The sequence below is a fragment of the Vigna unguiculata genome, chromosome 5 (genome assembly GCF_037176805.1).
Source record: "Vigna unguiculata cultivar grain cowpea cultivar isolate G323 ecotype 2 chromosome 5, ASM3717680v1, whole genome shotgun sequence".
In the NCBI taxonomy this organism is placed as follows: domain Eukaryota; kingdom Viridiplantae; phylum Streptophyta; class Magnoliopsida; order Fabales; family Fabaceae; genus Vigna; species Vigna unguiculata.
This window is the reverse complement of record NC_140796.1, coordinates 1,622,977-1,647,440: the sequence shown is the minus strand read 5'-3', so window position 1 is coordinate 1,647,440 and position 24,464 is coordinate 1,622,977. Positions and strand designations below refer to the sequence as shown.

The window sequence follows — 24,464 nt, the reverse complement described above, 5'->3', positions numbered from 1 at the left end:
GCTAATATCCCAACTTTTGCAGGTTTTGAACTCAATATTAAGTTCACTCAAACGTACTATTCTTTTCACAAGTCTTTACATACTTCATTTCTATACTTGCTTAAATTCACATAGTTAACTCAATTATATTTACAAAACAAATTGGACACGAATACACTTTTTTACAAGTTATACAATGCACAAGAAGTTCAATCACATAGAGAAAGCAAGTCATCTTTGCTTTCTTCAATAGCATAATGGAAATACACCACTCCATGTATTCAAATTATGCATATGACATCACAATTAGTCAATTTGTTTATACAAGTCTAACTCATTTTAATCCATTTTTTTAAATAAAAATCTTTTTTACCTAAGTATACTCTATGTAGATTAGTGGATTGAGTTAGACTTATTTAAATATGTTTCTGTATATCAAATAGTTATATATAATTAAGAGTCGAACACTTTAAGTTCAAATTGTGACAGAGTTTTAAGTTTTAAAACGGTTAATATCTCATATATAACGATTAACATATTATATTATTTCAATGAATTTATTGATATTATGTATAGAAATGGAAACAAGATTTCAAATACAAAGTAGTTTTCCATTATTATTTAGAATCGTTTATTAGATTGTTAATATAGCAAAAATTATTCCATCAAACAATCATAACTTAATTATGATGCATAATTAAAGTTATCATTTTAGCAATTAACATTAGTTTCTAATAAATATGCATATAGATATACTGCAAGATTAAAACTATGTATGAAAAAAATGCATATTTTTAAATGCAACAAAATACTTTCACCAGTTTTTACAGTTTTAAATGCATATACTTTAGTCTGAAAAATACAACATTTTAAATTGAAGTTGAAAATTGGTAACATTATCAACTTCTCACATTTTAAACACTCTCTTCTCCTACCAATTAGATGATAATTCAAATCTGTTATTAATTTGTTAAAAAGGACAATATTTTCATCAGCCAAAAAACAAAACTTTATTTCAAACAATCCTACCTTGAATCATGTAAAAAGAAAACATTTTTTAATGAAAAAAAATCAATTTTTTAAAGATTTGTAACGATATTTTAATATATCCTTGACTTAAACATGTGATTAAAAGGCACTTCATTTAAACTCTAATAATTTAAAACTGTATGTACTCGTCAAATTTTAGTTTGGAGAATATGAAATGAGTTATATTATAACCACTTCATGAAAGGAAAAAAATCTTTTCATTAGTCAAAGTGTCAAATATATTTTGGTTGAAAGCACGACGTAAAATGATGACTTTTATTAATTTTATTTAAAATATCTTTGATAAGAAAGGAAGGTATTAAGAATCTTATTATCTAAAATATTTTTAAATAAAATAAAAAATTATCATTTTATATTACTGATAAGATTAAATAATTAAGATGGTATTATAAATTATATTGTACAATTAATAACAGAAGTAAACAATGATTAAAAGCTGAATTATTGAAAAATATATAATTTTTAATTATTCAATAAAATAAAAAACTCAACAGTACTCAATTGAAAATAAAAAAAATTAAAACTTAATTAAATATTATTTTTATAATATTATGATTTTTATTTTCTATCACCCACTAATTAATTCTCCATTCTCGTGCTGGCGCGTGGACCCCAATCTCCATTTCCTCCTTCTCCCCTCTGGAGTCCTCTTCACTCTCCCAACAAACACAACACCTCGCGACGCTCGCTGCATCGCGTGACAACTACGTCCATGGAGATGCTTCCCGGGAGCAGAAGAACAATCTTCGTCTCCGCCTGCGTGTGGTTTTTTCTGTCACTGTTACCGTCGCTGTCACCGGCGAGTGTCGTTAGCGCCACCCACGGTGTCTTCAACGTCAAGTGCAAGTACCAGGAGCGCACCCTTTCTGCCCTCAAAGCCCATGACTACCGCCGCCAGCTCTCCCTCCTCGCCGGAGTCGACCTCCCCCTCGGCGGAAGCGGCCGCCCCGACGCCGTTGGGTCCGTTCGTTGCCACTAATCAATTCTTTCCTTTCTTTCTTCAAATTTGGTTCGATCATCTTCTGAACTGATTTGTTGTGTTTGTGTCTTTTGTTTGTAGGCTTTACTATGCTAAAATTGGGATTGGAACTCCTCCGAAGAATTACTACTTGCAGGTGGACACTGGCACTGACATTATGTGGGTCAATTGCATTCAGTGCAAAGAATGCCCCACCAGAAGTAGCCTTGGTGTAAGCTTTTCATCGTTTTAGGGTGAATTCCCAGTTTGGTTCTTGATAGTGTGAGACGTTTTCATTTAGTCTTTGAAAACGCAATCACAATATTTTAGTAGAAAATTAGAAATATCTCATAACTTTTAGGGGCGCTATTAACATACTTTTAGGAACACAAGTGACAATGAATAGTTGAGTTAGAAACTAAAGTCACAACGTTGAGATTTATTTTGAGTTTTCGTACTTTTAAAAGTGTATTACACTTCTGGGTAGTAAAATGCTGGTTTATGCCATGTTTTTAGTTTAGCTTAGTGCTACTTTACTGCCTTCATCACTTGGCTAACGTGGTTGCCTGGGTTTATTTTGTTTATGTGTATTATAAAATTAGAGTCCAGTTTATCCACTAAGTTTTTTGGTGCTGTTCTCTGTTAAACGTTAAAAACACACAATTTTGGTATTTTAAAGATAATTTTAATATATTTTAAAACTTTAAAATCAGTGACCATCAGTTGATTTTGAAGACACAACAGAAAAATAGCAGAGAAAAACCTGTAGAGAATCAAAACTCATAAAATTATAACTGATTAGAACATGAGTTTAATAAGATTTAATTACTCATTTTGTCCCTATACATATACATTTTTTACATTTTACCTCCTACACTTACAAACTACAAATTTTAGTCGCTACATGTACACTTTTTAACTAATTTTTTTTCCCTTATACACACTCATTAATCCATGGTAGTCCTTACAATTTTGGATGACAGAGAATCAACCGGGTAAATAAGTGTACGTATAGGGACAAGATGAGTAGCTTCTAGGTGTTGGGATTAAAACGTAAAAGACGTGCAAGTACAAGGACATGAATAATTAAACCTAAAATCTATGCCCTATGTAAGAAATCATGTTAGGGATGATTTTAAAGATAGGTATTGTTAAAGTCTACAAAATTACCGTACATGGCAGTTTCTAATTGGTTGACATGTTGTAAAAACCTTTTACACTGTCAGGGAATGCACTATTTTTACTCTTATAACACAGGGTTAATGTGGTATTTTTTGGATTCACCAAGTGCTTGTTTTGTAGCAATATAGAAATCTACTTTGACTGTTCACGGTGAAATCAACCTAAGTACTTGGAGCCAAAAAGAATAAAACACTCAAGGGTGTTTTTTTGCTTTGTTACATTCTCTTTACATGCCAAATAGTTCCTTATATGCATTCTATGTCTGCGAGATGATCATTCTCATACCATGTATCATTTTGATTGTCCCTTGGTAGCTATGTGGGTCAATGTTGTCTTTTTCTGTCCTTACCATGTATGTTCTGGTTGTGTGTCTCCTCAGTTAACTCTGATGTTTTTATTCATTTGATTTTTTTTTTTTTGTGTATCACAGATGGACCTTACACTCTATGACATAAGGGAGTCCTCCTCTGGTAAATCTGTTCCATGTGATCAAGAGTTCTGCAAAGAGGTCAATGGAGGTCTTCTGTCCGGATGCACTACTAATACGACCTGTCCATATCTGGAGATATATGGTGATGGGAGCTCAACTGCTGGTAACTTCGTAAAGGATATTGTACTTTACGAGCAAGTGTCTGGGGACCTTAAAACCGATTCAGCTAATGGAAGTATTATATTTGGGTGAGTTTTCATGTGGCAGTAATGCGTGCTATTACTTTTAATCTGTTGCTGCTAGTGGGTATCAATTTCTCATAAGGAATGAACTCAAACCACACATGTGTGTTGATAGTAATTTAACCTGATGCTTTAGTTGCAAACTTGAAATACCATAATTTCTCACATATAGATATTATCTTAACATAAAGTGGATGCACTGGCCGGTGTGCAGGTATTACTTTTCAAAGGTGTTGATTTTGATTTTTGTTTGACTAAGAAGCGTACAAATTTGGTCTAAGTCCTCACCAAAACCAAAATTGATGTTGGTACCTGAGAAAATACTTGGCTTTGGCTGTAATTTTCAATCAGCTGTCTATTTGAGTAAGATTGAGAGTGAGAAGAATGGTGACGTCTGTACTTCTTGCAGTGTTCCAACCTGGAATTTACTGTAGGTTTATTAGCTAAGTTGTGTAATGTGAACCTTAGTCAGACTGAAAATAAATTTATGCAAAAAAGTATTGAATAATTCAGCAATTTGTCCTATCAATGATGTAGAACACCTTAATTCATTGAATAATACTGAGTTGGTGAATAGAACACCTTAACATATGGAACACTCCTGGAAGTGCCTTTTCTAATAGCAGCTTGATGTGATTCTGGAGGCACTTAGGTTGTAATGGTTTTGGTGATTATTATTGTGTTCAATACTTTAATGTTGGGTGCTATTTATATTTAAAATGAATATTTTGTAGGTGTGGTGCTAGACAATCTGGAGATCTAAGTTCTTCAAATGAAGAAGCACTTGACGGAATACTTGGATTTGGAAAAGCTAATTCTTCAATGATTTCACAACTTGCTTCTTCTGGCAAAGTGAAAAAGATGTTTGCTCATTGTTTAAATGGAGTAAATGGAGGTGGTATATTTGCTATTGGGCATGTTGTGCAACCTAAAGTGAATATGACTCCATTATTACCAGACCAGTATGCGATTCTTTTAATACATTTCGGAATTAGATTACTTTTTCTTATGTTGTTATTAATTACTCTTTTGGGGATTAATTCTTCAGTTTTCTTATCATTTTTTTTGTTAGTGTCCATCCACATTATATCTTTTGCAGATATTGTAGTATGTTTTGTGATGATAGAACACTGTTTTTTATTTTTAATTTGGGCTAATTTAACCCTAAAACTAGCTCATGAGAATTGACATCTGATGGGCTGAATTGCTAAATTTGTGATGATAGTTTGGTTTACTATTATTAGAATTGACATCTGATGGACTGAATCAGCCTTGGAAGCTTGCCCAAGTCTTTATAAGTAGTATCTAAGCCATAAATGTAGGTTTGGCCAACTTTTTTTGGCTTTTCTTCCCCTTAAAAGGAGCAGTTGAGCCAAACACAAGCTCTTAAAAGATGAGGACCTTGATTTTAATAAAGGAAAAAAGGGAGGAAGAATAGCTTTTAAAAGAATGGTAACTACATCAGTTTTTACTAATTGCATTCCTTAGTCTCTTTCTCCCTTTCTTCCTGAACTAATTGATGTAGAACAATGAACCAAATCTTTTTGCTTAGAAGGAATTTTTAAGCTAAGACTACCAAACAACTTCTACCTTATATTTAAACTTTTTATTTTTAGCCTTAACTTTAAAGTAGCTTTTAAGTAAGTAGAAAGCTGGGTCCAACATAACCTTAACTAATGGGATCTTAACAAATTTGATACTTGTTGTCTCTCTTCTATTCAGATATTGGTTTACAGAAATCTATATTTTGAGAAGATATGACATTTGAAAATTTATTTTAGGCCACACTACAGTGTCAATATGACAGCAGTTCAAGTTGGCCAAACTTTCCTTAGTCTATCAACAGATGCTTCGGCACAAGGGGATGGAAAAGGGACAATAATTGACAGTGGTACAACCTTGGCCTATCTGCCTGAAGGGATTTATGATCCGCTAGTATCCAAGGTATATAAAAGTGTTATAAATATCATAAACATTCAGGAGGTGAAATATCTGTAAATTTCTTTAAAAAATTGTTTCCCTTCCTCTTTATTATTGTTGTTTCCTTTTTTATGCGTAGTCATTTACCCTATAAAAGGGAGATCACTGAATGTACGAAATACACAATCAATATACAGTTTCCCTTTTTTTTACTGAAAGACTTATTTTCTATTCATTACTAAATTTACATGACAGTTTATCATACACTTATCTGAATTGCTTTCTCTTGTTAGATAATTTCTCAGCAAACTGGTCTAAAAGTTCAGACTCTCCATGACGAGTATACATGCTTTCAATATTCTGAGAGGTATGAAGCATAACGTGTATATTCATTAATCCTCATACAGTACTGATACTATAACTGGGGGTTTAACGCAATCTCTCTCTCTCTCATTTTGTTGAACACATCTGAAGAGAAATGTGCATGCATGTATATTGCATGTAAATGGTGTGTTGTTGTTGGTTGGGAACAAGCTCAGGTGTTTTGCTAGCTTACTTTGGCATATTGTGTTTAAAAGATTTCTTTGTTGGATGGTTAGTTTTGGAAGGAAGGGCCTATATATTATGGTTTTGATAATGGTGGTTCAGTCCACACTGTTATAGTTTCTCTTCATGATGTGTGACATGTGTCACAAAAATGGCAGGGAGGTGAGCGTTTGTCTATTCTTTCTAAGGTAGAATTGCCCTTCAACAATGTGTGGTAAAGTAATAAAAAGATCGGAGGAAAACAAATCAAAAAGTGGTTTTGACTTTTGACAAATTCTGTTGTACTTATCTCCTTCGAAATTTGTCTGGTGATAAATCTTTTTTAACAGGGTGAAATCACCATTAAGTTAACCAGACCTGGTCATCTACTATCAACTCTGTTCTTCACTCACTCATTTCATGTTTTGTTGTTATAATTCCATTAGGACTGGTCACCATCCTTCAATATGGCAACCGTGATGCCATGTTGGCTTTGTTTAAGCTTTCTGTCATCAGCATTGGCTTCTCTACTGGTTGTTGGTGTTTGAGCTTATATTCCTGAATTTTCAAGTAGCTTTTTCATGGCATAGCAAGTTATCCAGGATAGGACTTTTCACTCTCCACTTCTAAATTGCACTTGGAAAATTTTTTCTGTTCCCTTTCATATGTTTTCCATTTTGGTAGATGTCTTATCCTTCTATTTCCATTTTGGTAGATGTGTTTTCCTCTTGTAGGACACAGTTATGATTGTATGCTCTGAAATTTCGTATAGTTCTGTTTCTGGTTTTACAGTATTGGTTCACAAATTGTTTTATGATATTTATTGATCAGTTAATGTTCTTACCTTAATCTGCAATAGCTGGTTTGAGGTTTTATGCTCTTTGTTGGTTTGCTCTGTTGCACATTTCCCGAGTTCTATTTCTTTTTTCTTCTTTTAGTGGTGTCATCTTTAGTCCTTGAAGATTTCTTATCCTCTCTCTGTATCCTTTTTTTTTTCTGACTTAACTTTTTTTCTTGATAATAACAATAGTAACAATATTACGTGTAGTCTATATTATATGTTAAAGGGGTTTGTCTAGGAAATCTTTGGGTTTGTAGTCTATTTGCCATTTCAATTCTTATTTTTGTATTGCAAAGACTTTTGGAAACCACCCAATCAACATGACCACTTACGTGATGCATTAATGTTATACCCTGAAAACAACTACATATTATTACATTATTTCTGTGCTTGACATTACATTTTTCGGAAATTATGTTTAGTGGTTTTGTTTTTGAAATATTAAGTTCTTAATGGTTTGATGTTTTAGTCATTTCAACATGACACTGTTAATGCTGCAATTATGCAACCTTTTCAATGTTTAAAATTTTTAATTTTTAATATAAAAAATCTCATTTTCAACTATTATAACCACAATGACACTTTATATTACATAAAGTTAACAAACATATTGCATATTATTTGAATTTTAATGTTAATTTTTTTTTAAAATATACTCCTTGCAATAGAACAAATTTGTTCCATTTTTCGTTATTTATGGCTTCTAATTTTTACTTGATTTCTTTTAAAAGGAGAGATCCCATCTCTAGTAGTAGTTAAATACAATTTTTTGTAATCCATATTGATGAAGTATTCTAATTATTTTTGGGCAAATTCTCTTCGTAATCCTAATATACGAAATCTTTGTATTTTATTTGTTTTTATTTTTAAACAATCTTAACTACTCTTGTTTTCTGCTTTTTTCAATCTTTTTAGCCGATTCATGTCACAAATGAATTTAAATATTAATAAAAAAGTTGAAAATTTGTTCATTTTCGTTTTAATCAATCAAACAGCTTATGATCTCAAACTGGATAATTTAATAGATTGGTACTGTTTTTGAAGGTGTTAGTAGATATTTTCATAAAAATATTGTGATTTATATTCAAAACAAGATTCACTTTTTACTTCAATAACATTTACAAAGTGAAATCACTTTTATCTGCTTATATTTTCTGAATTTTTTGGGAAATAGGATTCATACATATTACAAGCTTTCATGTGAAAATGTATACAATATTAATTCTAAAGTATTCAATAATTATATCTTCTTTTTTTTAACTAATTATGTGTGATACCTGATAATAATTCTTCGTTTTACTTTTAGAACAGTTTGTATCTATTTATAGGTAAATATTTTTTTCATTGGGTTATAGTATGTTTCATTATTTTTTTCTTCTATTTTTGTTTCATTAATGTTTTGTAATAATATCCTTTTTTTGCTACTTTCTAAAAAATTTACAATTTAAAAATACCACATTTTTTTAATTTAATTTTAAGGTGCAAGGTGCAGGAAATATGCTACTAGTCAGGTAAAGAGGCATTTTTCTCCCACAATGCTATCGACTATGTTTAAGATAAAATGTATTTTTTTGTTAAGGTGTAAACTTATATTATTTTTGGACAATTAACCTGTAAATTGTCGCATGATTCTAATAAATAATATACGGACTCTGCTTATGACTTCTTGATTTGACTGATGTCTTCCATGACGTTTCTTTAGTTTAAGTTAAGAACTTTGTTGGAGTGCTTTGATAACTGGACTGCTCCCTTTGTATACGCTATGCCTTTATGTCTGTATCAGTTTCATTCAGGACTGTAATGGCTATTGTATTTATTGTTGCAGTGTTGATGATGGATTCCCAGCTGTCACATTTTTTTTTGAAAATGGACTCTCGTTAAAGGTTTATCCACATGATTACTTATTTCCCTCTGTAAGTATATTGCAAGTCTAGTTGCTTTTTGTTTTGTTGTGGTGTATGAGAATTTTATTTGGCTTGTTTTGGGACCTATTATCAGCCTTCTGTCATTATTTGTTGCTCATGCCTTATGTTGGTTATCCCTTTCTCAAGTATTGCGTATAGTTTTGTGTTTGGGTCTGCATTCCAACTACAATTACTTATTATGGTTTTAGAATGCCCGTCTACACTATAGGATGAAACAGAGCAACATATATACACTTTCGGTTCTATAACCGGCATGACATCTTTTAACTAATATTTTTAATTTTTTTATGATCATGCTTTTGGAACTCTGGCATTTGCTACTTGTGCTTTTCAATAATGTCATAAATTTGTTAAAATTCGTTTCCGTTGAATGTGTTTTGGAAGTGATACTGTTCACCTAAAAGTAATTTTGTTGGAATACACTATTTGGATATATAATACCATGTGAAACAATTTTTAGGTGTGAAAATGATTGTATCCAAATAAATAAAAAGAATCCATTACAATTTACATTTATATTCAGTTTCGAGTCCCCTTGAAAAGTGTATACAAAACTGGTCTAATTCTTTTGTCCCCAAATATGACCCAACTGCATCGTGCCCTAACTGATATTCTGGACTAAAGTAAGAAAAAGTAGCTTCTACCTAAAGTGTCTACAGTGCATACTAGAAACCTTTTGTGTTCCATCTACACCGAGCTTAGTTTTTTGTGAGTTCCGGAATGAGTTCTGGAAACAGACAGATTTTATATGTCAATGACTTTTATATTCAAAATCTTTATATACTATACTATGAATTAAATACTGATGTGCATCTGCAGGGAGATTTCTGGTGTATTGGTTGGCAAAATAGTGGGACACAATCAAGAGATAACAAAAATATGACCTTATTAGGAGGTATTCTCTTCAAATCTTTTTTTGTACCAGTAGACATTTGCCGCTAATTTTCTAAATATTGCTTCCTGCTTTAGAATGAGACTGCCATAGCCATTATGAAGGGAAGAAAGGGCGAGTTTTGTAACAGCATTTTGAGATGAAACATTTTTGAACCTGGTTAAATCTGATTTCTGAAATAAACAAGACAAATACATCATAAATGCATATCGTGGAACATTTTTTGTGGGATAACTCGAGTTTCTTGACTGGGTCTTTATTATTTAAGCATATTACTGCATTAACCTCTGAATGGGCCAACTATTTTTTTCCAGAGGTGAAACTTGAAATTTTAATTAAACAAATGCGTTTTCTGGCTCATCTGGTGAATTACCAAAACAATAGAGTGCTCGTGGCCCTCTCCTATTTATGATGGGGTTTTACTTTGGGGCCTATAGCCAGATCTTTGTCCGCTAGTGTTGAATACTTTGTGCTATACCAACTTAAATTCCCTATTGTGAGTCTGATGTGGAGCAAATGTTTATGTACTGGAGATAAAAATACTAGGTACTTTACAACCTAAATATTCGGATAAATGTATTATTTTTACTGGTGGAAGAATTTTCCTGATATATATTTTTTTTCTTGATGTAAATTATAGCTGAATCAGTATCAGTAATAATTTTGGATCTCCAGAAAGTTTGCTTTCCATGACCTTACTCTGCAGCTTCATCTATATATTTATTTGTTGCAGATTTAGTGCTTTCAAATAAACTTGTCTTCTACGACCTTGAAAATCAGGCTATTGGATGGACTGAGTACAACTGTGAGTATCATATCTTAATTTGAAATGAGTTGTATTACTTCATTCTGATAATTGGTGATTTAATAATATTTTGGATGGTGTATCTCAGGTTCTTCAAGCATTAAAGTGAAGGATGAACGAACGGGAACGGTCCATTTAGTTGGTTTCCACTACATTAATTCTTTTGCATGCGTTTTAAACATCAACGGAATCATGATCTTGTTTCTACTTCCTCTGCTACATACACTGCTTCATTGAAACAGAACAGCAAACACATATACTAAGGTCAAAATTATGGCAACAGGATTTGGAAATAGAAAGGACAAAAAAAATGCAAAGTGAGAAATTGAGTTTTCATGAACTTGCATGATTTTAAAATGTAATCTTCAAGGGAGACTAGGACACTGACCATTGGGAACCTTCGCTGTGGGTAAAATTTTTCATCCGAATCCCCATGGTGAATATGTAAATTGCAACCACCAATTGTATATGTTATTAGACTTAGCTTGGGTCTTTATGCCAAATGTATAATTGTCATGCGACAAGCTACGCATGTATCGCAAGTTTTAATTGCAAATATTTACGTTAGTTATTGTAGAGCATTCTGTGCTAGCTATTGGATTTCTATTATATTAAAATAATACATGTCTATACAAGCTTCAATTGAAATGCCCTTTTAATTGAATTTTCAACCTCATGTAATTATATTCAGGATTTCACTTACTCTATCCCTCCTTTAAATTGAAATATTTATTTGATTTTTCTTTCATTTTTTTCATTATCAAAATCTCTTTTAAAATATTGAAGCTTCACTGGTTTTAATTTTGAATTTCCTTTAAATTTTTGTTGTAGAGTACGCGTGTTTCTATAGTTGTGTTTTTTTTCTTATGATATTTGAAATTAGGACGGGTGGGATTCCTCTATGATTCCCGCAGGTTCCACCATATATAGTTTTTTTTTTTCTTTCATTTTTGTATGTTGTGAGACTTGATAGTATTTTCATTATCAAAATCTCTGTTAAAATATTGAAGTTTCACTGTTTTTTAATTTGAATTTCCGATATTTTTTTTTTCTTATGATCTTTGGAATTACGACTAGTGGGATTCCTCTATGATTCACAAGGTTTCTAAAATATATGATTTTCTTTTTCTTTTTAATTTTTGTATGTTGTGTGTGTAGACTTGATAATAATGTCGAAGTTTCTTTATTTAAAGAAGATATTTTTTCCTTCAAATAGTTATATGTGATTATAGATTTGTTCCTACAAGTTCGAGCATTGTTTGTAACCATTATTTTTCACTTTGTTGTTGTTGTTGTAAGGATTTGTAGGTTTGACACCGCTTTATTGGTAGTATTATGAATATGTTATATTTAACACTCAAGAGAAACTTAATTTCCACAAAATTATGCAGAAAAATTTAGAATAATAGAAAATTAATTTGAGGATTGAACTGGTATTTGTTTTAATTTTTGAAAGTTTGTAATACATTCAAAAACATTTTAAAGATGAAAAATAAAAAAAACTCTATATCAATGCAAGAAGGATAACGAAGATGCAGAACTTGCATTCGAAAAGATGATTTTAAATAGATTTTTTTAAAATTAAAATCTATGTTTTTATATTTTAACCTAACCTATTTAATTTGATTTGGATGGGAAAATTCAAAATTAAAGTGTATTTAAGTCGAGTCAAGACGATCGAAGACCAAATCAAGCAATGTCATATTAGATTGAAGGGTTGAGTCAAGTCAACTTAGACTAAAGGTCAAGTTGAATTGGCTTAAGTTGAAAAATCGAGCTCAACGATTCGAGTCGAAGGGTCTGTTAGAATTAATTGACGAATTAATTCTATTAGTGACTCATTTGAAATATTATGATGGGCCCAATTGTGATTTAATAAAATATAAAGACTTATTGGTTATTATTATGGGAAGTGATAATAAAATAAAATAAAGATAAAGATAAAATAAAAACCAACTTGATGGACGTTGTTTATAAAATGAATAAGGGTTCTGTCTCTGGCCATAAGGTTCTTTTCACTGTAACCCATCAAGAACGTGTGAGAAGAGAAAGAAAGGCAAAGAGATAGATTGGGAAACGGTGGTTGAAGAGCACACAATATTATAAATTGAAGAACGCATATTCACAGGATCTCTCATGGATCAAGGTTAGTGCTCTATTATGTTTTATCGAGTGAGAATTATAAATCTTAAAGATCCTTAATTAATTTTACATGTGGTATCAGAGCCTATGTTGTAGGATTTATGATTCTCCTTTTATGATGTTTGTTTCCGTTTTTTTTTTATGAACCCTAATTCAAGTTTGAAGGGTTATTTAAGTGTTCCGCTGCTTTAAAATAGAATATGAATGCCATGTTGGAAACGAGAATTGATTCTCATTGCTGGAATTGCGTGTGTGATTAAACTGCAAGTAGAATGGGTGCCTAATTGAATTAGAAAAGTTTTTGTACATACTTGAAAGAAATTCACGTAAAGCTTTGCTATGTCAAAGGCATGAACCTTTTATTTGGAATTAATAGAATGTGTTTCATCGTACTGCGTGCATTTTTTTTCCTCACATGAAGAAGTCGGTTTTTTACGTGGATTGCAAACCGCTTGTTTACTGTGGAATGGAGTGTGGGAATGGTAATGTGTGAACATGAATGGAATGAACTGCCAATGCGTGAACGTGCATCAGAAAAATGCGTAATGTTTTTATTAGTTTATCTCACTAATAAAATTAATATTAATTATTTTATTTATATAAATAATTAATAATTTTATTTTAATTTGCAATAATATTCATGTTTGTTATTGTTAAATTAAAATTAATGAGTATGCTATATAAAGTTTATAGCAATTAAATGTGTATTTATTTATTTGAAATTAAGTATGATAAATTTTGTTAGTCACCAAAGTGGCCAAAATTTTAAAGTTTATATGATTTCAAATTATTAATGTTTTTTTTTATTTTAATTACCCATAGTATGGATGCTAAATTATGAATAATTAAATTTATGGGTTAATTAAAATTCATTAATTATAAGACATTTAAGGATCGCCCAAAGGTTGATTAATTGTTCTCATAATTAATGAACATGATTGTAGATAATTTTGTATGCGTCACTAGTTTTGTTTATATACCCAAAGGTAGTAGGTGATTCTAGTTGATGCATATTTTAATTATCAATAATGTTATAATATGATTAGCATCATTATGCTTATGTTTGTATATTATTGGATCTCCCAAAGGAGAACATTAGTATGCATAGAATGATTGTTTATATCTGAATCTGATTTTTACGTTTAGTTTTATGACTCAAAGCATTAATGTTAGGCATGTGTTAATTGCAGTCTCTGTTCCGGTATCTTTACACGCGCATGCTTCGTCTGTTCCAGTCTTTAATGGGTTGAATTTCCCTGACTGGAGTGAGCAAGTTCAATTTCACTTAGGTGTGTTGGATCTTGATCTAGCTCTTCTAGTTGAAAAGCCGGCTGCTATCACGGATGCTAGTAGCAATGAAGAGAAAGCCCATTACAAAGCTTGGGCAAGATCAAACAGACTTAGCTTAATGTTTATGAGAATGAGCATAGTAAGTAATAATAAAGTCAGCTCTTCCCAAAACTGATGACGCAAAAGAATTTATGAAATTTGTGGAAGAGCGCTCCCAAACTACTGATAAGTCTCTCGCTGGGACACTGATGAGTACGTTGACCACTATGAAGTTTGACGGTTCGCGTACTATGCATGAGCATGTGATCGAGATGACAAATATCACAGCAAGACTTAAGTCTTTAGGAATGGTAGTGGATGAATGTTTTCTCATGCAGTTCATTCTGAACTCATTACCGTCTGAGTATGGTCCGTTCCAGATGAACTACAACACCATGAAAGACAAGTGGAATGTGCATGAGTTGCACAGTATGCTAGTTCAGGAGGAGACCCGACTGAAGAACTTAGGAAGCCACTCTCTTCAGTATGTGAAGAATCAAGGTGCTGTTGGAAAGAAAGTTGCTAAGAAACATGGAAAGGGTAAAGGACCACTGAAGATTGACGAGTCCTCAACCAAAATCCAGAAGAAAAATGACAAATGTCATTTCTGCGGGAAGTCTGGACATTTCCAGAAGGATTACATAAAGCGTAAGGCTTGGTTCGAAAAGAAAGGTGAGCATAATGCTTACGCATGTTTTGAATCAAACTTACTGAAGTTCCCCATAATACGTGGTGGATTGATTCTGGATGTACGACTCATGTTTCTAATGTGATGCAGGGATTTCTTACAACCCGAACCATAAACCCAAATGAGAAGTTTGTCTTCATGGGCAATAAAGAGAAAGTTCCAGTGGAAGCGGTCGGGACTTATCGTCTAATCCTCGACACTGGATATCACTTAGACCTTATGGATACTTTTTATGTACCTAGTATCACTAGGAATTTAATTTCTTTGTCTAAGCTTGATATTGCTGGATATTCTTTTAAGTTTGGGAATGGTTGTTTCAGTTTGTTTAAGCGTACTTTTATGATTGGATCTGGTACACTTTATGATGGTTTATATAAATTGAATTTGGATAATTTATAGGCTGAAACTCTTATGACTTTGCATCACAATGTTGGCACTAAACGTAGTTTAGTGGATGAACGATCTGCTTACTTGTGGGATAAACGTTTGGGACATATTTCCAAAGAAAGAATGCAAAGATTAGTAGAGAATGAAATCCTTCCGGATTTAGATTTTACTGATCTGAATGTGTGTGTGGATTGTATTAAAGGCAAACAAACTAAACACACAAAGAAAGGAGCCATGAGAAGCACTCAGCTTCTTGAAATCATACACACCGATATATGTGGTCCGTTTGATGTAAATTCTTTCAATAAAGAGAAGTACTTCATCACCTTTATTGATGATTTTTCGCGTTATGGACATGTCTATCTACTGCATGAGAAATCTCAGTCAGTAAATGTCTTGGAAGTTTATATAAATGAAGTGGAAAGGCAATTAGACAGAAAGGTGAAAATCGTAAGGTCTGATAGAGGTGGTGAGTATTATGGAAGATATGATGAAAGTGGACAACACCCTGGTCTGTTCGCTAAGTTCCTTGAGAAACGTGGTATTTGTGCTCAATACACAATGCCAGGCACACCACAACAAAATGGTGTATCAGAAAGGCGTAATCGAACCTTAATGGATATGGTTAGGAGTATGTTAAGTAATTCATGTTTACCTGTATTATTGTGGATGTATGCTTTAAAGACTGCCATGTATTTGTTGAACATGGTTCCTAGTAAAGCTGTTCAAAAGACTCCTTTTGAGTTATGGACGAATAGGAAACCCAGTTTGAGACACCTGCATGTTTGGGGTTGTCAGGCAGAAGTAAGAATATACAATCCGCAAGAAAAGAAACTGGATGAAAGAACAATCAGTGGATTTTTCATTGGTTATCCAGAAAAATCAAAGGGGTACATGTTTTACTGTCCTACCCATAGTACTAGAATCGTTGAAACTGAAAATGCTCAGTTCATTGAAAATGGTGAAACTAGTGGGAGTGAAGCTTCACGAAATGTGGAGATTAAGGAAGTTAGAGTACAAGTTCCTATAACTAGTACTTCTTTATCAAGAGTTGTTGTTCCACATGTTGTAGAAACTCACAACAATCAAGAAGAACAACAAATTAATGATCCCGAGGTTAATAATGAACCGATAGTAGAACAACCACAAGAAATAGTATTAAGAAGATCTCACAAAGATAGAAAGTCTGCTATTTCGAATGATTATGTGGTTTATCTACAAGAGTCAGAAAATGACTTAAGCATTGATAATGATCCAATTTCTTTTTCAGAAGCCATTAATGGTGATAATTCTGATAAGTGGTTAGATGCCATGAAAGATGAGCTTAAATCAATGGCACATAATGACGTATGGGACCTTGCGGAATTGCCAGAAGGATGCAAGAGAGTTGGGTGTAAATGGGTCTTTAAGATTAAGCGTAACTCTCAAGGCAATATTGAACGATACAAGGTCCGTCTTGTTGCCAAAGGTTTTACTCAAAAAGATGGCATTGACTATAAGGAAACATTTTCGCCTGTTTCTAAGAAAGATTCTTTTAGAATTATCATGGCATTAGTAGCTCATTATGATCTTGAGTTGCATCAAATGGATGTTAAAACTGCTTTTCTGAATGGGGATTTAGAAGAGGATGTCTATATGGACCAACCGGTGGGGTTCGCTGAAGAAGGAAAGGAGCACATGGTGTGTAAACTTAAGAGATCGATATATGGACTTAAACAAGCTTCTCGGCAATGGTATCTTAAGTTCAATGATACTATTGTGTCATTTGGATTTAAGGAAAACACCGTTGATCAGTGTATATATCTGAAGGTCAGTGGGAGTAAGTTTATATTTCTGATTCTGTATGTTGATGATATCTTGCTTGCGACTAATGATCTTGGTCTATTAAGTGAGACTAAGAGGTTTCTCTCTAATAACTTTGAAATGAAAGATATGGGTGAGGCATACTATGTGATTGGAATAGAAATATTCCGTGATAGATCACAAGGACTGTTAGGTTTGTCTCAGAATGCATATATTAATAAAGTTTTAGAGAGATTCAAAATGGATAAATGTTCAGCATCTCCTGTTCCAATACAGAAAGGAGACAAGTTTAGTCTCATGCAATGTCCAAAGAATGATTTGGAACGGAAACAGATGGAAAATATCCCTTATGCATCTGTTGTTGGGAGTTTGATGTATGCTCAAACCTGTACGAGACCAGATATTAGCTTTGCAGTTGGTATGCTTGGTAGATACCAAAGTAATCCAGGTATGGAGCATTGGAAAGCTGCAAAGAAAGTTTTAAGATACCTACAAGGAACAAAGAATCACATGCTTACTTATAGAAAAACTGATCACCTTGAGGTGATAGGTTATACAGATTCAGACTTTGCCGGCTGTGTGGATACAAGAAAGTCTACATTTGGTTATGTGTATCTTTTAGCCGGAGGAGCGATTTCATGGAAAAGTGTGAAGCAGTCTGTCATTGCTGCATCCACCATGGAAGCTGAATTTGTGGCATGCTTTGAGGCCACAGTTCAAGCTAATTGGTTGCGGAACTTTATTTCAAGACTTGGAGTAGTCGACAGTATTTCCAAGCCGCTGAAAATTTATTGTGATAATTCCGCAGCAGTCTTCTTTTCTAAAAACGACAAGTATTCTAAAGGTGCTAAACATATGGAGTTGAAATACTTTGCTGTTAAAGAAGAAGTTCAGAAACGTAAAGTGTCAATAGAACATATTAGCACAGATCTTATGATTGCTGACCCTTTAACAAAAGGGTTACCGCCCAAATTCTATGCTGGTCATGTAAAGAATATGAGCATTATGTCTACTAGTGAATGTTAAATGTTGAATGTTAATGTTTTTAATGTTTATGTGACACTTTGAGCTCCCTAATGTATAAATTTCTGAAATCTGTGTTTTCTTCTTTATGTTTATGCATGCAAATTATGATGAAGAAAACAAATTATGTTATGTTATTACTTTGTAAAATGACATTATGTTTGAACCCATTATGGACTTCTCGTTTTTAAGGTCATATTAAGGAGAAAAGGATGATATAGTAGTACATGGAAGGGATCATGTCGATCAAATGATGTGTGACCGCCATGACTCTTATTATTTCTGTATCTTTAATTATGAATAATGATGGAACCAATTTATGCAAGGTCTTTTATTGCGCATTATGTTTATGTATTAAATCACATAATGTTATGACATCATATGAGTCGAGTGGGAGAATGTTAGAATTAATTGACGAATTAATTCTATTAGTGACTCATTTGAAATATTATGATGGGCCCAATTGTGATTTAATAAAATATAAAGACTTATTGGTTATTATTATGGGAAGTGATAATAAAATAAAATAAAGATAAAGATAAAATAAAAACCAACTTGATAGACGTTGGTTTATAAAAGGAATAAGGGTTCTATCTCTGGCCATAAGGTTCTTTTCACTGTAACCCATCAAGAACGTGTGAGAAGAGAAAGAAAGGCAAAGAGATAGATTGGGAAACGGTGGTTGAAGAGCACACAATATTATAAATTGAAGAACGCATATTCACATGATCTCTCATGGATCAAGGTTAGTGCTCTATTATGTTTTATCGAGTGAGAATTATAAATCTTAAAGATCCTTAATTAATTTTACAGGGTCAACTCGAGTCGGTTCGAGTCAAAGTATTGAGACAAATCAATCGAGGTTGAAAGTCGAGCTTAGTCGGTCAGTGTCAAAAGTTGAGTAGAGTTGACTTCAAGTTAAAGGTCGAGTCGGGTTCGTCCCAACTGATAGTTGAAACGAATTGACCTAATATGAAGGTCGAGATGAGTTGACCCAGGTCAAAGGTCGAGTATAGTGGGCTTTGGTTAAAGGTCTAGTAAAGTCAACATGGATTGAAGGTCGTTGAGTTGACTTGGGCTGAAGGCCTAATTGAGTAGATCCTAGTCGAAGGCTGAGCTTAGTCAATCATGACTAGAGGTCAAGTCAAGCTTTCTAAGGTCGAAGGTTGAGCTTAGTTATCTTGGATCGAAAGTTGAGTCAAGTTGTCTCGATTGAGTTGAGTCTTCTTGAATCAAAGGTTGAGCTGAGTTGTCATGTCTAATCGGCTGAGGCTGGACATCGGGACGAGTATATTAGATCAATCTCATTAAATTTAATTCAATTAATAAATTGATTGCAATCTAGATTTAATGAAATTTGAATTGGATTAAAAAAATCAAACTTTATTTAATCTAGTTAAAATACATTGGGATTATAAATGGAATCTATTTATTATATTTAGATTGAATCTAAATTGAATTTTAAAAATGCTGGGTGATTGGGTAAAATATAAAAACATGATAAAAGCCGAAAAAGAATGGAGAATAAAAAATTAGTTAAGAATATTTAAAAGTAATTACATAAATATTAATAAATATTAATCATGAATTTTATCAGGTTAAAACGAGCAACAAGAACAATTATAATAATCTAAAGTTGATAAAATTCAATTTGTTTTATGACAAATTGGTATAGTTAGTGGATGTTAAAAGTCGTCACAGTTGGCCCAAGTTAAAAGTCGAGTAAAGTCGACTTGGGTCTAGTAGAGTCAGTATGGATTGAAACTCGGGTCGAAGGCTTAGTCGAGTAGGTCCTAATCAAAGGATGAACTTAGTCGATCGTGTTGGAAAAACTCCAAGTGTGAGTCAAAGTTCCACATTGGGTAGAAAAGACAAAGTTAAACACTATATAAGATTAAAGGTCCATAACCCCATTGTCTTAAAGTTTTGGGTTAGAAGTGATGTCAAATGTCTTATATGTGTAAGACTAATGTCATATATATAAAATCGTTATTATTAGATATTAAAAGAATAATTAGCAGAAAAAAACACAATTTTAATAAAAGATATAAGAGAAATTGTGTATAAAATTATTACAAATAAAATTGCTCCACTTATATTAAAAACACAAAAGAGGTTAAAATATAGGATGAGGAGGGAGTCAATTTTGTTCCAATATGAGTTTACAATTGTTGTTGAACTTCACATTTTGGAGGGTGGTAGCCAATTGTTGGGAGGGTGCCACAATATGCACAAGTTGCAAGGTCCTCAACGACCAAAGTTGTTGGGGAAGCTCAAACAAATTAGGACAATCTTTAATGTGCAAAAGTTGAAGACAAGGCATTGCACCTTCTTCTAATTTCCATGACTTTATTTGATCCAATCCTCTCATATGAAAGACTTGAAGTTTAGGAAATTCTCCATTGCCAACATCAATATTAAGCAGTACACCAAAGTGTTCTAACAGTTTCAAAATTTGAAGGTTGGGAAGTTGACTTAGTGTCTTCATCAAAGGGCTTGCATCCCCCTCTATCGATTCAAAGGTTATCTTGGTAAGTTTTGATGGAAAAGCATTGGTGTCTGATGGAAGACGTCCTGCGTTAAATGCTTTTAGAGTAAAATGGCTTATGTTGACTACACTAGAAAGTGAAATTACCTCACCAAAACTATGAAATACTGGCCCCCTAGGTCTTAAACCTAATTTTACCAACCTAGGAAATATGCCACTCTTGAACAAGGAAATAATTTCTGAAACCCCATGGAACAACTGAAGGGTTCGGAGATTCTCAATTATAGTTCCGTTAGGCAACATAGGTAAAACATCTCCCCGTTCTAAGTGAAGATGTCTCAGTCGTTTCAGCTTCCAAATTTCACTGGACACTGTCTTTGCATAGATTACAAATAGTGTTTCTAAATTCGAAAGGTTGCATATGCATGCAGGAACACTGATGACACATATTTTCAAGTATCTTATATGGATCATCCTCTTGTAATGGTGGGAAAAGGAAACATAGTATGCTGGATGAAAACTACCAATAACTCGGGCTAACATTAACCTTTTCACAAAATCATTCACAGACTTACCTAGGTCAGTAAAAATGATCATAGAGCGAGTGCTTGACATTGATTTTTGAAATGACACAGCAGAGATATTAGACTGCGGTTGGCACTGCAGGGACAACCTACGAGGATTGGTATCGCTCAATGTGTCAATATTGGACGTTTTCCAAACCTGTAGAAACTTGCTGGATTCGCTCTCTGATATGCAGAGATCACGGAGAAGATCATGAAGCTGACATATCTTCACACCTCCATCAGTCCTCCTACGAGTCACTTGCACTAAGCTTCGATCCACAAGTTCATCCAAGTAAAAGTCAGCTACAACTTCAGGCTCTGCGTCTTCATGCGGTTTCACGAACCCTTCTGCTACCCACAGTCGGATCATTTCTCTTGCATTCATCTCATAATCTTCAGGATACATTCCAAAATATAAAAAACAAGGCTTTAGTCTTAGAGGCAAGTTGTCGTAACTCAACCTCAATATATCCATCACCTCACTCTTATCCTCAGTAGGATGCCATCTCATTTTCTTCATTCTCGACCACTCTCTTTCTGACTTCTCCTTCATCGCATACACCCCACCTAACACCACAATCGCAAGTGGTAAACCCCCACAACTTTTCGCAATGGATCTACCCAAAAGCTCTAAATCAGAGGGGCACTCTTCACCTCTAAACACCTTTTTACAAAATAGTTCCCAACTTTGATCTTCGGTCAGGAACGGAAGATCGTATGGAGAAGTGGTTCCTGAATAGCGTGCAACATCCTTGTTACGACTTGTGATCAATATTCTGCTACCTCTTTTCTCATCTGGAAAGGCTCCTTTTATGTCATCCCATACCCGGGTTTCCCAGATGTCATCGAGCACTACCAGGTATTTCTTCCCCTTCAACCCTTTGGCTACCTCCTTCTTCAGATCCTCCTCGCTTAAATTTTCCGATGCAGAAAGATTCAAACTCCTGAGAAGACTTAGAAAAAGCTCCTTGGGTCTGTAATCATTAGACACATTACCCCATGCACGACAAGGAAATAACTTTTTTACATTATCCTTGTTAAAGATCTTACGAGCAAGAGTGGTTTTACCCAGTCCTCCCATTCCTAATATAGAAGCAACATTAAGACGCACATCATCTTTCTGGAGTTGTTGAATCACAATGTTGGAATCATTCACTAAGCCCACTACATCTTCTTCCTCCACATTAATCCTCCTCTTGCGGCGCCATTCTGTTGTAACTGCTTCTTCGCTTTGGAACTCACCTTCTTTGACGCCATACCTCTCCTTGTTTTTATAGATCTCATCGATACGACTCTTGATCTCCTCTATCTCAGCATCGATTTCATGGGGCACAATGAATTTTTCTTTGAGGTGCAATAATCGACACAGTTTGTTTCTACGTTTGTGTTTGGCGATGTTGAGAATGTATGTGTCCACCACGTCTTCTGCTCTGTAGGCGACATCTCTTATTTGGGTCACCACTTCTTTCACCATTGCGTCTTTGTACTTCCCCTCTGAGCTCCTCAAGAAGATATCCATCAACTTCAAGTCATTATGCAAGGACTTAACTTTTCCTTCCACACCAGAAAGAAGCTTTATTTCACTGACAAGTAGTTGTGACAAGTTCTGCACCAGGAAGCTAACAACACTTTCTGCCATTTTTATTATATCTGTATCCAATTATATGAGCATGGATTAAATTATAGCAGTTGTTAACATTTATAAAATCATTCTTATTGTCAATTATTGTACATGCAAAATTTAACATATAGAGAAAAGAAGACGAAAAATATGATGTCAGCAAAATTCTTGATATTACTGTGTCAAGACTTATTTGAAAACTTGATTTTTCCTTTTTTGTTTTTGTTTAGAGAACTATATTATACTGAATTTACAAAACTTAAATAGAAAGGTTAATTAACAACGGAATAAAAAGTTAACATCTAATTAACAAATTATAAACTATTTAAATTAATTGTTACTTGAAACATGAGAAAAAAAACTTGAACAAACGCCAAATTATATATATTTCAATAAGTTTAATCATTATGTTGTGTATGTTGGTTTTATACAATAGCAGAAAATTATAATATATATATATATATATATATATATATATATATATATATATTATAGTACTACTACTTACAAAATTTTAATATTTATATTCATTTGAATTAGTTGATCTGTTATATTTATAACGATATTCTAATGACTATTACATAACTTTTTCAAAATAGGATTTTATACACAAAAATTTATCTATATGCTATTATTACAATCAATCAAACATCTTAGCCATAGTTAAAATTAGCAACCTAAATAAGAAGCAGAACCAAAATCAAAAAAGAAAAAGCTACTTAAATTGTCATATTCAGTAGTCCAAAAGGTATAATTTATCTCTTGTTTTACTCTTCTTAGTAACGAACAAAATTCTAAAGCTCCCTTATCACATCACAATCTGTTTAAAACTGTTTTCCACAATGTTCTAGTGCATATCATATAAGAATCTTAATTGCAAGTGATAATTTTTTCTACTATGGCTACTTTTAGGTTCACTCACATATATCTAAATCTCTACAATACAATTCATGTAACTTTGAGTGATTTGGCACGTAATCTAAAAATTGTTCCTCCACTACTATAACTTTGCAGTTAATGTTTTCACATTTCTGAAAAATACTATTTTAGTTGTGCACAGAATAGCATATAGAATATGAAAGAAAAGAAGCTAAAACAAATGAAATAACACTCAACTTACCTTCTTAATCAGTTGTAGTCCTCAAGTTCGACCTTCTTCACATCTTCTGCATAATCTGCTTTCTCTGCCTCCACAATATATCTGCACTTTACCTCCTTTCACAATTCAAGTAAGATATTAGGGTTACAAGATTCAAAATCACAATGAATATAAATATGTCATACCTACCTCTACCCTAAAAATCCTTTTCTTCTACCAAGTTTTCAAACTCCATATCCCTCCAAAGATTCGAATGTTATGGATGTACCTAAAAAATATACGATATAATAATAATCATGCTTCTAACTCACAATGCATTTAAAAGTTTGACAAGAACACATACAAGTTGAGCCAACCTAAACCTGATTCCAAACCTCATTTCCACTTCTTGTGTTTTTACGTGTTAAAACGGAAAATGTGGACAAAATTAATGCAGAAGAGTTTAGATAACTGAGGAACAAACATATATAATGTGGATGTAGAGACTTGGATTTTCCAAAACTCAAAATCTACCCAATATATATAGAGAAGGAATTGATTCTTACTTGTAGAGGAGAAAGTCCACAACT

The 24,464-nt window shown here is 33.1% G+C and overlaps 2 protein-coding genes across 15 annotated transcripts; one reads left to right on the top strand and one right to left on the bottom strand.

Annotated features, from left to right (window-relative positions):
- Positions 1 to 1,636: 1,636 nt before the first annotated feature.
- On the top strand, positions 1,637 to 11,397 carry LOC114185312 (aspartic proteinase 36). The gene is made up of 10 exons (XM_028072971.2): positions 1,637 to 1,989; positions 2,090 to 2,219; positions 3,600 to 3,847; positions 4,576 to 4,803; positions 5,623 to 5,785; positions 6,055 to 6,128; positions 8,953 to 9,040; positions 9,872 to 9,947; positions 10,678 to 10,749; positions 10,838 to 11,397. Exons 1-10 carry the CDS (start codon positions 1,742 to 1,744, stop codon positions 10,984 to 10,986), a joined length of 1,476 nt encoding a protein of 491 aa, XP_027928772.1. The 5' UTR covers positions 1,637 to 1,741; the 3' UTR covers positions 10,987 to 11,397.
- An 8,772-nt stretch (positions 11,398 to 20,169) lies between these two features.
- Positions 20,170 to 24,385, bottom strand: LOC114186262 (putative disease resistance RPP13-like protein 3). Of its 14 annotated transcripts, none has more exons than XM_085672949.1 (4): positions 24,252 to 24,385; positions 23,917 to 24,163; positions 21,185 to 22,825; positions 20,170 to 20,695 (listed from the first exon to the last, which is right to left on the bottom strand). In XM_085672949.1, exons 3-4 carry the CDS (start codon positions 22,812 to 22,814, stop codon positions 20,262 to 20,264), a joined length of 2,064 nt encoding a protein of 687 aa, XP_085529075.1. In that variant the 5' UTR covers positions 22,815 to 22,825; positions 23,917 to 24,163; positions 24,252 to 24,385; the 3' UTR covers positions 20,170 to 20,261. The 14 variants fall into 14 exon arrangements, with proteins under 14 accessions (XP_085529075.1, XP_027930113.2, XP_027930116.2 ...); XM_028074312.2 differs by having other exon boundaries at positions 20,170 to 22,825; positions 23,917 to 24,011; positions 24,085 to 24,163; XM_028074315.2 differs by having other exon boundaries at positions 20,170 to 22,825; positions 23,917 to 24,008; positions 24,085 to 24,163.
- Positions 24,386 to 24,464: the final 79 nt, after the last annotated feature.